Below are 14660 nucleotides of genomic sequence, written 5' to 3'. Positions count from 1 at the left end.
TTGTGAGTGTAATGTGTTTTCTGAAACTAGTGAAATGAGCGGAATCTATCTTTTGTAACGAGTAAAATCACTTTTTGAAACAAGTGAAATATAGTATTTCAATTGACTGAATGTAATGTGTTTTCTGAAATAAGTGAAATTAGTTTCTTGAAACGAGTGAAACAAAGTTTGAAAATATTTTTTTTTGTGATGTGTGAAATAAGTTTTTTAGACAAGTGGAATATAGTACTTCAAATGAATGAATCTAATGTGTTCTCTGAAATGAGTGAAGTAAGTTTTTTCAACTGAGTGAAATCAGTTGTTTGAAATAAATGAAATATTAGTTTGAAATAATAAAATCAATTTGTAAATGAGTGAAATCCGTATTTCAAATTAGTGAAATAATTTTTTTGAATGAGTAAACTCTGTTTATTGAAATGAGTAAAATCCTATTTTTTGTAATGTGAAATTAATTGAACCAGTAAAAATTCAATCTAGCCAAATTGTATCCAAGACCGGTCTTGTTTTAAAGGTCTTATCACCCTGAATTCAAATGTACAAAAAAATTCATTAATGGAAATTTGGTTCATAAGCTGTTAACCATTCAAAATATGATCAGCAAATAAAATGCAACTACTTTGTTTGGGGGAGAGAACCCATTCGCCATCCTTTTCCACCAAGTCACATCTAAAGCTGCCACGCATCTGACATGCACAGATGTATTCCTTTGTCTACTGCTTGTATTGCATAGTAAATTATTTTTACTTTATACACAAAAAGCTGGCACGAATCTCAGAGAAAGCAATTGAACGGCAGATTCTCCATCGGTAGCTCCCGGCTCCGGTAAAAAAACTTAGTCGGTATCCCATGCACCTCTGACTTTTCTCATGATCCCTTCCTCATCTCCTTCGCTGCTGCTGCTGCTGCTGCTGCTGCTCTCTCCACGTCACTTGTCTCTGTTCGTACTATACAAGCATTCGCTAGACTAATACGGAGTACAAAGAGGACTGAATGTACGAAGGTATATTTTTGGTTGTGTGTATGAGCAGTGGCGAAGCTTGAACGGAAAAGTTGGACGGGCCAGACTTAAGAAGAGCACAATTTTTTTTTCAAATTCTGACTCATAAGGGCATGTTACAAGCACCCAGGTCACAAGATTGAGCTAGTAGATATGTATATGTAATATATATGTATCAACGTACAGTTCAACCATGAGTCCACCTTCTCCTTGTCCTTCACAGCTGTAACATTCTCTATATGGCAAGGTTGTTTCATTAAGGCATGACCACTAGTGACTGCATTGTTGAGTGATGAGCATGGTCCAGATCCTATGTGAGTCAAGAATGCACAATGTTTCCCACAAACCCTCTTGCAACTGTCAAATCCATGTACCGTGAAGACATGAGAACCACCTCGTGTATTCTCTTTGTTGTTGGAGACAAAGCAATATAGACAATACACACAACTTTTCTCCTGCGAGTACTCTAGCCATGACGGAAAATCACCAAACCAACTATACTGGAAGCGGTGTTGATGCCCTGGTTCACCAGAAGGTTTATAGTTCTCTAGGCGGGTGTTGCATTAGGACCTAACATCAAATATGCTCTGCTCACGATATCTCTCTGGTCTGGTGGATATTGCCAAATTTGAGGGTGCAATCCAGGATCTCGCTGCAAGAACTCAATACCTCGGAATGTAACAGCTTCATTTGTTCGAACTCCTCCATCTTGGTTATGTTGTTGTTCAGGTTGTTGCTGTTCGAATTCAAGCAAGGGCAATACATGGTCATCCTCAACATCAGTTATATCATCTCTTTTCCTTTTAAACACCAAATCAATTCTTCTCTGAGTCTGATTTTCCGTGCCCATGACTACCTATGTCAATTTGCATAAGATCGGGCTATTAGTTATCATTAGCAGTAGTAGATCTGATCACTGGATGTATGGAACTTAACAAAATCAGACTATTGCTTATCAAATTAGGAACTTGGGGGAAGATTATTACCTGCCCGTGTTGCCCTGCTGGTTGGTGCTGTGTGTGAAGTGTGGTGCGGCAGGGGCAGCGCCAGGGACTGGGCAGCAGGGGGTTGGAGGACAGGAGGAGAACAACCGCAAGATCCCGGCGGCCATCGCCGCGGCGGTAGCTTCGCGAGTCGCGACAGTGAGCGCCTGGGCGAGTGGGCGGCGCGACCGCGCGACGGCGCGAGGGAACAGGGCAGGGGCGAGGCGGCGAGGGCGAGCCAAGATCCAGCGGGGCGCGGGCGTCTCCAGCGGTTGCTCCGCGTACGCGAGACAGCGGGCGGCGCGCTCCAGTGGACGGTGCTCCTGTCCACGGCGGCCACATGCTGAGAGGAAGGGGAATTAGGGGATGTGTGTTCTTGTGCATGCGTGAGACGAGAGGATGGGGATGCGATACAGTGTCTGTTCGTGGGCTGGGCTAGGATGACACATAGGTATATTTGTTTTGTTAAATTTCTGGGCGGGCCATGGCCCGGTTTGGCCCCTACAGAGCTCCGCCCCTGTGTATGAGGACCTCGTCATGTCGGACATATAATAGTTTCTGCTCCCGGGTGCACATGCACCAGGATGAACGGTAAACTATAAAAAATAGCAAAAACTTCTACAATTCTGAACTTTTTCTATAAACATTGATGAGCGATTTCACATGCATGCAAAGTTTTGTGATGAAATGGCGCTCACGGAGACCTGAGAAAAAAAAGAGGAAAATTGATCCCCCAAAATACTATTTTTGAAACTATTTTCGGGCACTGTTTTTTATTTGCCCACATACCAACGAATGCTATTTTATCACAAAAATTTAAACACAGGTATAAAACTAAGCAATGCTTGTGCAAAATAAATCCAGAATCATTTGATCTTTTCTATTTTCTGAGAGTTTACTATTCATAACAGGTGCATATGAGATCAGGACCAGAATGACACTCGGTGAGCTCATTCTGGAAAGAGATGTAAAGGTCGTGAAATTTCCGATGCGATGAACACCAGTGACCTCCATCTCCTAATTAGTTTAATCTCCTTATCGGCAAAATATATATTAGATTTTTAACTATGTGCTGGTTGTTCTCATCCACAGGGCTAGGTCGTCGGCTCTCGTCGGTGACCCTAGCCCAACCAACGTCATAGATTGGGGCACGGCCCCCGCCGATTTGTCTTCTTCCCCAGATCATGTCGTACGCGGTGTGTGATCAATGCGATGACAAACTAGGAGCTACCCTCTATAAATCTATGTGGACGACATAGCTGTTGCTCATCTCTTTTTTGTTCTCTCCTCTGGTGATGCAATGACGACTAAGCGAGCGATAACATGTTCATCTCGTGAAGATATCCTTGAGGGCTTCTGTCTATTTCTATGTTTTACAGGGTTTTTATTTATTAAAAGTAACTATTCTACATCTGAATATTTTCTTAATGATCGTTTTCTTTCATTAATGCTCTATCCGTTTCATAATATAGTGCGTATAGTTTTTTCAGAAAGTCAACTTTTACAAACATTGACCAAGTTTATAGAGAAAACTATTTATATCTGCAATACCAAATTTGATGTATCTAATGATATGTATATGGTATTTTAGATGTATATATATTTCTCTACAAATTAATTTGATCAAAGTATGTAAAGTTTGACTTCTCAGAAAAACTATATGCACTACATTGTGGAAGGAAGGAGTATAATTCAGAGTTTTTCTAGGGGTGCTATAATCCAGAGGCAAATTTTAACATGCTCCCTCTTATCCTTTCTTTTTTCATACGAGGTAAGAAGGTAAGAATTAATCAGACCACTAAATGATGAGATTAACGGCTCAGATTTATTATATACTCTTACCTTCAATGTGAAAAGAGGGGGTAAGAGGGAGCATGTTAAAACTGCTCATAATCCAGATATTAGTGTCTAAGAACACAAGAGCACTATTCCCTCTGTTCCTAAATTTTTGTCTTTCTAGGTATTTCAACAAGTGACTACATACAGAATAAAATGAGTGAATCTACACTCTAAAATATGTCTATGTACATCTGTATGTGGTAGTCCATTTAAAATATTTAGAAAGACAAATATTTAGGAACGAAGGAAGTACATGATTTGCATGGCTCCGATATTTTTGTCGTCAGATGTATGCATACCAGCTAGCAAAGGTTAGATGCGGGCATGTACACCATCATGTGCTGAACACATATGACCAGTGAGCAAAACGGTAGAAGACGACAAATACGCGCTCATATGGAATACCGTTACGTGTGTCCATGCATGACTACGTGGCTCGATAGGAAGCACGATAAGGTATGGCATCTGTAGTCTCGTACATATGCCCAGAAGGGGTGGCGCGCGCAGCCACACAAATACAACAATGCAAAGCTAGCTACCTATGCAAAAAGACGAGTACTTGATGGCGACTAAGGGTGTGTTTTGACGCGTCCGTGAACAGTGATACACAGGAACGTCCATCCAATCGTATCCATAAATAAACAAGATTTAAGATTAGCGGGATGGAGATTAATTTTCTCATTGAGAATGATGGTTTCATCATCGTATTGCAAGGAAATGCAACTCTATAGTTAATCAATCTTCACCATTGTTAATACACACACGCACACACACACACTATTCCCTCCGATTCAAAATAAATGTCATATTTTTAAATTAAGGTAATTTAACCTTAGTTTAAAATTGCGAGACTTATTATGGATCAGAGGGACCGGAGTAACTTTTTTTTTTCTGTTTGTTTTCTTTTTTATAAAGGGGAGCAAGCTTCGACCTCTGCATGGGACGGTGCACACAACCATTTTAAACTGGCCAAATTAAGCTAGTTCACATTGTCCTTGTGCCGTGGGCTGCTGCCCTTGTGTTTACGGATGCTACCGAGGCCCTTCGACGGATACCTTGCTGCAGGTCCTGTATTGGGAGCAGTTGGCTTATGGATAAACGGCGGCCGCATCATCGTCAGCGTCACTGCGGGATGGTGCGCCAGTTGGAGCATGTGCGGCCCGGGCGCCCGGCAAACATCACCATCCCTGCAGGAGCAGCGGCACAAAGCTGGCTGCAGCATCGGCGGACGTGGAGCAATGGCGCCGGCAGTGGGCTGGATGTTACACAGCGGCGGCGGCGCTAAGGGATACACCGCCGCCTCGGTTGCTGGTCTCATGCTGCAGCCCGCGACGGACGACATTGACTGGACTTGCTGCTGCAGCGACTTCATGTACTGGATCGTCTGGTCCAGCGTCGTGGCTTGGTTACACTGCATGGTAGGCACGGGAAGATATTTAATCTTTTGGAAATCGCTAACGAATCCGGGCTCCATGGACTCTCAATGTTGGGAAATTCAAAATTCAAATTTTTATGTTTTAGAAATCCTGAAAACAAATACACTCATCTACATTCCCGTAAAGTTTTAATTAGGATGAAATACGTTCTGGTGTGAACTGGAGTACAAAAGATCACCATAAAAGTTCATGATTTTGTTTTTTCTGTGTAGGTCATGTAAAAACGTACTCACTCCGTCCCATAATATAAGAACGTTTTTGACATTAGTGCAGTGTTAAAAACGTTCTTATATTTTGAAACAGAGGGGGTATTTCACTATGAAAATTTACAGCAATGCAGTAAACATGTGACTTAATTGCCGCTGATTTTGTACAAAGTTTGTACTGACTTTGTACTAAATCAACGGTAGTTAATATGGATGGGAGGGAGTACTAGAATTTTCTCTCTCATCTTTAAGTTAGGTCTGTGGAATATCTTTTTTAGGGGAAGGTCTGTGAAATATCTAAATGTGCAACCTTTTGCACAATGTGAGTGATTTTTGCTGAGGGTGGCGAGGCGTTAAAGGTTGGCTTTTGGTCTAGTTAAGGACCTAATACAACGATTGGGATGTTAAAACCATGGTTTTGGAATTTCAGTTTCAGAAATATTTCAACCATAGCCAAAGTGAAATTTGGTAATTTCCGATTTCATCCCGGCCAAAGAAATGAAATTACTTTTGAATTTCATTTAGATCTCAACAAATATTTTAGAAATTCAAAAAAACAATTTAAAAGATTTAAATTTCTGTGTACACCGAATTTCTGAAATATTTTGAATGGAAGACATTATTTTAGTATCTACCAAAATAATAAATTTTCAAAAATTTGGATGAATTATATACGCTGAAAGTGCGAAGCATGGTTAAAACCAATTCATGCCAATTAGGCAATTGCAGAATGCAGACTGAACATATTTATTTATGTTTCTCGCAAAAGAAAAAAAGGTACTACCTCAGATCCAAAAGATTGTCATGGATTTAGTTTAAATTTAAACTAAAGCTGAACTAGATCCACGACACAGTTTTTGATCGGAGAGATTATGTATTTATGCATGGTACGTAGAAGTAGTAATATTGGAGTGGTGATCACACCTTGTGGCATCCTGGAACGAGCTGCTGCAGGGTCTTGAACCTCTCAATTACCTTGCACCTTCTTCTCTGTTATATATATATATGCACGGTGGCATGATTCATATAAAGGCAAGATAAAAACACTAAAGTTCACAAAACATAATATGGAAACACTCGGACTCTGGACATTACTCTGCGGCCTCTGCTTATAGGGCACAATTTTTGGGTTTGGTCCTCTCCCCATGGATCAAATGGTTTGGAAGCCTTGGGCCCCACCGAAGGTCAAGTTCTTTGCTTGGCTCGCACTGCAAGATCGAATTTGGACCGCCGACAAACTGACTAAGCGAGGTTGGCCAAATTGTGGCCCTTGCCCCTTGTGCGGGGGTGTGCAAGAATGTGGAACCCATCTATTCTTCAGGTGCCGCTTCACGCTGAGGCTGTGGAATTTGGTTATTCGGAAATTTCTCATACACGACATGGACACGTCTGCGTGGAGCTCGTACGACACAGTCAAGGCCTGGTGGGCGAGCATGAGCACCGTGGGCACCACCAACCGAAAAGTGAAGGCCTCGATCACCATGCTTGTCTTATGGGTCATTTGGAATGAGAGAAACGCAAGAGTGTTTCGGCATAAGAGCACACCTCCGCCAACTTTACTCAACACCATCGTCGACGAGGCAAACCTTTGGATCACCGCCGGGGCAAAGAAGTTAGGGTCCTTTTTATTGCGAGAATAATTGTCATGCCGCACTTTGGGTGTATGTTGTAACAAACTCTTCTCTCCTTATTTAATATATGAGGCAAATCTTTTGTCTCCGTTTCAAGAAAAAAAAGTTCACAAAAGAAGAACATTGTACAGCTTTACCTTTTCTGTCAGCCTGTGTGTTTCTGAATATCTAGACCTCCTTGCGCCTGCCGTCTCCCTCCTGTCCCTCGAATTGCTTGCTGCGCCCTATATTTCATATACCAAAGATGAACCATGCATGGGAGAAGCAAGCATCACTCATCAACTTCTTGAAAAGGAAAATTTCCTCTGCCTTGTTGCTCCAACGCTAACCTTGTGCGTCGTCCTCTTGCTTGGGTCCTTGGACTGCACTTGCTGATCACCCACGGCCATTAGACTTGCAGCAAGGCCTCCATTTCCGCGGGGATGACCAGCGACGAACTCCTCGCCACGTACAACTGGGTAGAGCCAAGCCGCCATATCTTCTTCAGAAGGCGGCTGAGGCAGCACCTCAGGCACTTGAGGCGGCGACATGGGGAGGCCGGAGACTGCAGGTGGCGGCACCTCCATGGCCCTGCGCCGTCCTCCTCGCCTCACCAACTCGAAGAGGTCATCGCTGTACCGAAGTGCAAGATCCATACATGAGCCTTATATATATGGATGTGTGTACACATTAACACATGCAAAATTCCATGCACGTTCCGTGCATAATTGCGTACGTGGATTGGTAACCATCGAACATCTCGACGAAGTTGTCAGCGGCATCGTTGCTGCTGGCGCCTTCTCTGGCTCCGGCGGTGGCGTCCAGGAGGTGGAGGTCGGAGTAGCCGGAGCCCGTCATATCTATATCCATGCCCAATGTGCTTGGCCTAAGAATTAACAATCAAACGAGAGAAATCTCGTTGGTTATGGATCGTGCTAGAAGGCGTGTGAGTGTGAGTGAGTTCACGCCTATATATATAGGCGTGCAGAGGTAAAGATCGAGAAGAGTTCTGAAGGACACGACGGCCGCAGGGACGACGTGTGATGTGATCATTGGGCGTGCATGTGCATGCATGTAGCTGTCCTTTGAAATGTCCACGCTGCAAACACCGAGGATTGGAAGCAAGAAAGAAGAGGAAGACGGGTTAGACCCCTGCTAGCCAACTCATTTGTCATAAAAATAAATTATACAATTGGTATTATTTTTTACAAATAAAAAAAATCAATGATATAATTTTTGTGCCGTGTAACTCTTTTTCTGTAATCAAACTGATGACCAAATTTAAATCTCAAAATGCGTGAACGCAGTGGCGGAGCTAGACCAGGAAGATTGGGGGACAGTGGAAAACATGTCTATTTTTTAATCTAAATCTCTCTGTAAAAAAAATTCTTCACTAAATTTGCCAAGGTTGGGGGGACCATGGCACCTGCAGGGATGCACATAGCTCCGCCAGTGCGTGAACGTCACCTAACCTAAACTAGAATAGAGAAAGTATCTGCCTTCTAGAGAAAGCTTACTTGCTAAATATTTGTCACCAAGGATGACCACTAAGATACGTTAGAGATTAAAAATGATTAAAGTATAATGCATGGGGATAATTTCAATAACTTAATCACCTAAAACCCTAAGAAACGAAATTATGATCGTATCATCTTAAAAATATGCACTTGCATGCTTGGACAAACTTCAAATGAAAGAAAAGATATCGGGCATTTTTTAAAATTTTGATCAGGTTTATGTAAGAAATATCAATATACTCAGTATACAACAAATACATTGTGGAAACTTTCATGATAGATGTATTGATTTGGTAATGTAGATGTTGATATTTTTCCTATGAATTTTGTCAAATTTAAAACATATTTACTTCAAATAAGATTAATATAAGTCCTCACTCGGATGGAGGGAGCATACTTCCTAAATGCATTGGGAGCCCTCCTGTCTGATTACTGGAAAAGATAGATCAAGCACTATGATTTGGGGGATTATTTACCATTTACACATAAAGATTGAGCCACATGATCTCTTAGTTTGTAATAGCTCCCAAGATAGTTACAGGAATAACAATCAACTATATTATTAAGAAAATGAGACAAATAAGTCACCATGTTCTTGTACACAGATTAAATTATCTACTCTGTTCATTTTGGATCCTAATTTTGAAGGTGGAGATTTAAAACCTAACATGAGGGATGCACATACATGTTAGTTAGAACATATCTCGTGGGTTTAGAATAATACAGGTTGTTCATATGGAAAGCCAATTGGGCTAAAAAAAACAGCCCCTTTTCCTAACCCTAGCCACCACCAAGTCTCCTCCGCACCGCTGCCTTGACTCCCCTCCTGTCTTCCATTTGGCAATTCAGCGGCGGCCAGAGGAGTGGGGACCTACTTTGGTTTCTCTTAGTTCTTGTTTCCCTTAGGGTTTTGTTTCCATACCGCCATCAACGATCTGGCTTAGATGATGTCATGTCCAAATAAGATCTCTCTAGCCTCTCCCTACCTCAACGATATTTTATCCGACGCTGATGAAGGGCCTCCGAGGACAGATGTTGCCAGATTTGTTGGATCTTTGCACAGTCTGCGTGTTAGTCAAGGGAAGCAGCTGACTGGATCTTAGTGCGGCAACTTCAACCTCCTCTTCATATGGCCTAGTTTCTCAAACCCTCTCGGTTGGCGGTGAAGGATTGCAAGTCTGCATTGCGTGGGGTGATGCCCCCAACCAACATTCCTTCAGCGATTACTAGATATCGTTTTTGGCAATCAAAGCCTGGCCTGGTGAGGACGTTGGGAGGTGTCCCTTTCGCTTACTTCTAGTTTAGTGCATTTTTCAAACTCCAACGAGCGGCTCACAATCAAAGTAGATGGTCAATATTATTTTTGACGTAATCTTTTGCTTGTCATTTTGTGTGTTGTTGTCTTTCAGTTGTACTGTCTACCATTTTCCTTGATAATATTCAGCTATAAGATGACCTTTGGTTTTTTTTTTCTCAAAAAGGAAAACAAATCCCATTGAGTTAGGTGTGGTGGAGCATTCCAATACGTAAGAGATCCCATGGAATGTGACGTGGTTAGTTACATATCTCTAGGTGTGGTATAGGAGGGCTTTCAACGCACCATGCCAACGAGATATGTAACTAACCACGTCATTGCAAGGTGCATGGAAATATTCTTAGAGTAGCAAGAGAAATCGTGACAAGGGGTGCACAAAAAATTAAAAATAAAATTGCAGCTCCAGAAAATAAGTATATATGAATTAGTAACTGGATTTGCATATCTTTAATCAGTTTGCAGTTGTTGAACTATGTCCTGCTATGCTTATTTTACAATGTCTAAATAAATTAACCACAAAAACAGGAAAGGGCGAGTAAAGCAAATACTTAAAGGCAATAGTAGGTTGAGTAAATGATATTATAATGATCCACAACAATGCCAGACACATCCTCAACCTAAACTTAAATGGAGAACGAGTTAAAAGTAGAGAGAGAAACTAGAGCGAGGTTTACGCAACGGATTGAAAGAGAACTGTAGCTCAGGGAAAATAGTTAGATGAATTAGCAGGTGTAAATATTGAACCTAAACATCAAATGTGGGATACAAACTTAAACTTGTTTTGACATTAAATATTTTTGGGTGTAGTAACGTGCATGTGTTCTTGGTGTATAACTGTGTCTGGGTCTAGTGGTAGCAAAACAGATTGATAGGAGTGCAAGACAGTCAAACAGAGGCACATGCATGAATAAGGGTCACTGGGCGCAGCTCACCGCATCTTGAAGTAACAAAAAAGGGTATATCTAAAAATAATAGTTGTAAATGATAGAGAGACATTTCAAACACAATATTCCCTAAAAGATATTCCGAAACCAATATGGTAGGAAATACAGAAATATAACTGTTGATAACAAATCCGTAAATGCAAATGCATGGTACATGCTGCTAGTTACATATTAAAAAGTTCTAAAAAGAGTATATTTTGGAAATTGTTATCATAACTACCTAGTGTTATTTATCTTAATATATAAATACTCCACTGTAAGTATTTACATATGATGCAAGTCAAAGTTAAAAAAAGTTTAACCCACATGTTTTCTGGAAATTTATCTACTCACGAATGTACTAACTCTTTCCCATGATATAAGAGCAATTTTTACACTAGTGTAGTGTCAAAAACGCGCTTATATTATGGAATAGCAGGAGTAGTAATTAACTAATGTGGGGAACCTAGACAATACAACGTACTTGCACAACTGCACATGCTATATGCAGCATCGAGTTTGATCAATATCCAATAGATAATTTTTGATTGGGGTGGTTTCCTTGTGTTTCTTTCACATCCTTGTCTTTTTGCATGATACACATATGATAGGCTAGCTAGGTGTAGGGAAGAGACGTGAGAGCTCGCTCCAACCAGAATCTTTTAAGGTATATCCAATTCAGACATACCAGAGACTTTGTCGCACGCCGCTGAATATGTATGCCATACAAAACCATTTTTGCCGCGCGCCGCTGAATATGTATGGCATACAAAACCATTTTTTCAATCGGTAAGACGGCAAATATAGACGCTCATATTCCGTATACTCGGTGGTGGAGCTAGCCAGCATCTTTGTTTTTACCAAGGCTTGCGGCCATGGGCTGAACATAGCTCCGCCCCTGCATATATAACATGTATACCTGTATTCACGAGAGTGTCCTGGCTGCATCTATATAGGATAAGCAACATTGTGTTGTGACTGGACCGATTTAGCACAACGACATTGCATGTGTATGGCAGGAGTAGCAGGCGCAGTGATCTGTGCATATGTATGCAGAGATGTTATGTGTGGATGCACAACATTGCAAACAGACAAATATGGGTCTCTCTAGAACATATGCAAAATGGAAAACGTTGTTTGGTACATGTCAGTGCATCTTTTGTCCGTAAATACTGGAGAATCATGTTTTGTGGCTTGATAATCTTGTTGTAATCCTCTACAGGAGATTTATCCTGGGGTTTGCTCATTGTGTTTCTAACGCAAGCTGGAAATTACCTCTGACGAATGACGTGTATCCCTCGACACCAAGGAGTATATGGAAGCCTCGTCAATCTCCAAACTACAAATGTCACTTGAGTGCGTGGTGGTATACATGTATACTTTTTTACGAGCTGTACCTTGTGGTTCTATAATATGTAGTACCACTTGAAATATTGATGTTTGTTCATTTGCAGTGAGCATGTGTTGTCATGCACATATAAGTATTGTGTGCATCACAACACATGCTTGCTGTTAAATAAGTAGGTGACATCGGCGGAACAAACAACCTTGTGTCCATCAATAGGCTCAGCTCATTTATCCTCAAAGAGCACCGAGCCCTCCCATACTTTTTTGTGTATCAACTGGTGTGAAGTTTGTTTGTACTACTTCACAATCGGTTGCAATGGTTGTTTGTTTTGAAAGTAGACGTGGTTTTCAAAACAAAACAAAATATGACCCAAAGATTGAAGAAAACCATTCTACAATATAGTTTTATAAATAAAATAAAATATGCACAACAAGCAAAAAAATCAAAGAAAAGAAAGAACAATATATCACTGGAATTTTGATCAACTTTCATAGAATTGTATAGCCTGAAAGACATTTTAATAGAACTATTAATATAAAATTTAAACATATAATTGTTAATTTAAAGATATATGCAGTCAAAATTTTAGCCATTAGGAACTTGGTAGAGTGTTATTTCCCAACCTAAAATAGAGGCACGACGTACATGGACATGCATAGTAGTCGATGTGAGAGTCATTCTGAACCTTACCCAAAAATTCCTAGTTTCTTCTAGGGGTCCCAAAAATTATTAGTTGCTTCAATGTTGGATTGGTGGAACAAAAACAAGCCTTGTCTAAGTGGGCTATCATTCAAACAGAAATGACACTGTGCGTCATCCTATGACATTTTTTTTATATGCAGTGTCCAGGATTGCCCTTCAACAAGGAAACAAACTTAAAATGTTCATGGCAAGTTCCAGAACAGCTGTCACAACGACCCATATCAGTCCTGACGTAGTATTCATGATAGTCTAAATTAATGTGACGGTCCTCTTTTTAAAAGAATGCTATGGGAAAATTACTAGAATGATCTTGGGTTTGGGTGTATACATTTTATTAAACTTGCAAAAGTAAGACATAAACTTTTAGTTGAACTTACTCATGTAAATTTCCGTAAAATAATACCATTTACGACCTGCATATAAATATGAAAATGAGAATGTTGCAGTTTAAGTTCAACTTTTTTTTTGCGGGCAAAAAGTTCAGACTTTTAAATTAGAGCACTTTCATTTTCACCAAGGCCACAAATGATCATATTAATTTGCAAAGAATTATATGTGTAAGTTGCAAATCAAGATATACGTCTTTTATTTCTTTCTTCATAATTTTAACTTACAAACATGTTTTTGCAAAGTTTACGAAAATGAATTCTTTTTTCTTAATTAGGTGTACCTAGGTTACAAAACTTCTACTAAATATTGTGGTTCTTTTTTTGTGTGTGACGGAAATGCTGTGGTTCTTTTGTACAGTCTAGCTGCCTTGAAAGTGCACGTGCATTATACACACACACACCAATCCAAAAGATATTTTTAATTCTAGCAAGCATGTGTGTTTACGTTATGAAATCATAAATCACCCGCAAATTACTTCTCACATTGAAATAGATTCGGTGGCAATCGTGAACATATAATACATGCTCAGAAATATTGCAAAAAAAGAAAGAATCATCATATCCTCAGCTTTCATGGTGGAATTAATCTAGTAAAAAGAACTAAACTTGATCAAACTTTACGAAGTTTGAATTCAGTCAACTCTAATATGCAGAGTAAATAAAAATGGAGGGAGTATTAAGATCGATATCATGTATGTGAACAAGAAAGCATCCAGTTATTGAGAACAATATTCAACCTATCACGGTAGTGGTGAACATTCTTTCTTTCTTTGTATATGGTCCCTGAAAAAACCTAATCAATTAATTAATGTGGAAAAATCCCATCCCCGTTATCTTTTCTTGGTGGTAATAAAATTAGTTACAAGAGCGGCAAGGTATGCTGAGGGTAATGCATACAATAATAGATGAAATTTCACACACGGACTTTGCATGTTCGATTGTTCCAAGCTCGACGTTTCCCTCCGGGAGGCAAATGTACCGGGAATCTCGTCCGTCCTGCACCGCTTCAGGATCATCAGTACCTATTAGTAGTGATTTTGCCAATACCCAGTGTCAGAATTACAGTGAATTTGTACGATTTTGCACGACAGTCCTCCGCAGCCATTCGATCAACTTGACGGACGAGTGAGATCACGTCGTACAAAGTCATACACACTATTAATCGTACGCACAGCAATTTCGAAATGATATACATAGTGCTACCGCTGCCATACGAAACGCTGGACAGCTGGAAACAGGATACAGAAGGCATAGACAAATATACGTTACCTGCAGGGTGCAGTCTAGGCTAGGTAAGCCATGTTTGGAATAAGCCACGGCGTCTAATGTAGTCGGTCTTGTGGGCGCGTCGAATGCGTGCGAGACGTGCGGGACACTGCGCCGTGGCGAGTGTGC

At 40.5% G+C, this 14660-nt stretch overlaps 1 protein-coding gene across 1 annotated transcript; it reads right to left on the bottom strand.

The window, feature by feature from the left end:
• Window positions 1-1034: 1034 nt before the first annotated feature.
• Window positions 1035-2385, bottom strand: LOC125507928. The gene is made up of 2 exons (XM_048672457.1): window positions 1984-2385; window positions 1035-1853 (listed from the first exon to the last, which is right to left on the bottom strand). Exons 1-2 carry the CDS (start codon window positions 2362-2364, stop codon window positions 1545-1547), a joined length of 690 nt encoding a protein of 229 aa, XP_048528414.1. The 5' UTR covers window positions 2365-2385; the 3' UTR covers window positions 1035-1544.
• Window positions 2386-14660: the final 12275 nt, after the last annotated feature.

The sequence above is a fragment of the Triticum urartu genome, chromosome 5, assembly GCF_003073215.2.
Source record: "Triticum urartu cultivar G1812 chromosome 5, Tu2.1, whole genome shotgun sequence".
Classification (NCBI taxonomy): Eukaryota; Viridiplantae; Streptophyta; class Magnoliopsida; order Poales; family Poaceae; genus Triticum; species Triticum urartu.
The sequence above is the reverse complement of the archived record's forward strand: the minus strand, read 5'-3'. Positions and strand labels throughout refer to the sequence as shown.

Bases quoted from the DNA above. Each gene is read 5' to 3' on its own strand.
- LOC125507928 (XM_048672457.1), bottom strand. From the start codon at position 2,364: ATGCACAAGAACACACATCCCCTAATTCCCCTTCCTCTCAGCATGTGG. The intron at 1,854-1,983 runs GTAATAATCTTC...AAATTGACATAG, and splicing joins CAGCAGGGCAACACGGGCAG to GTAGTCATGGGCACGGAAAA.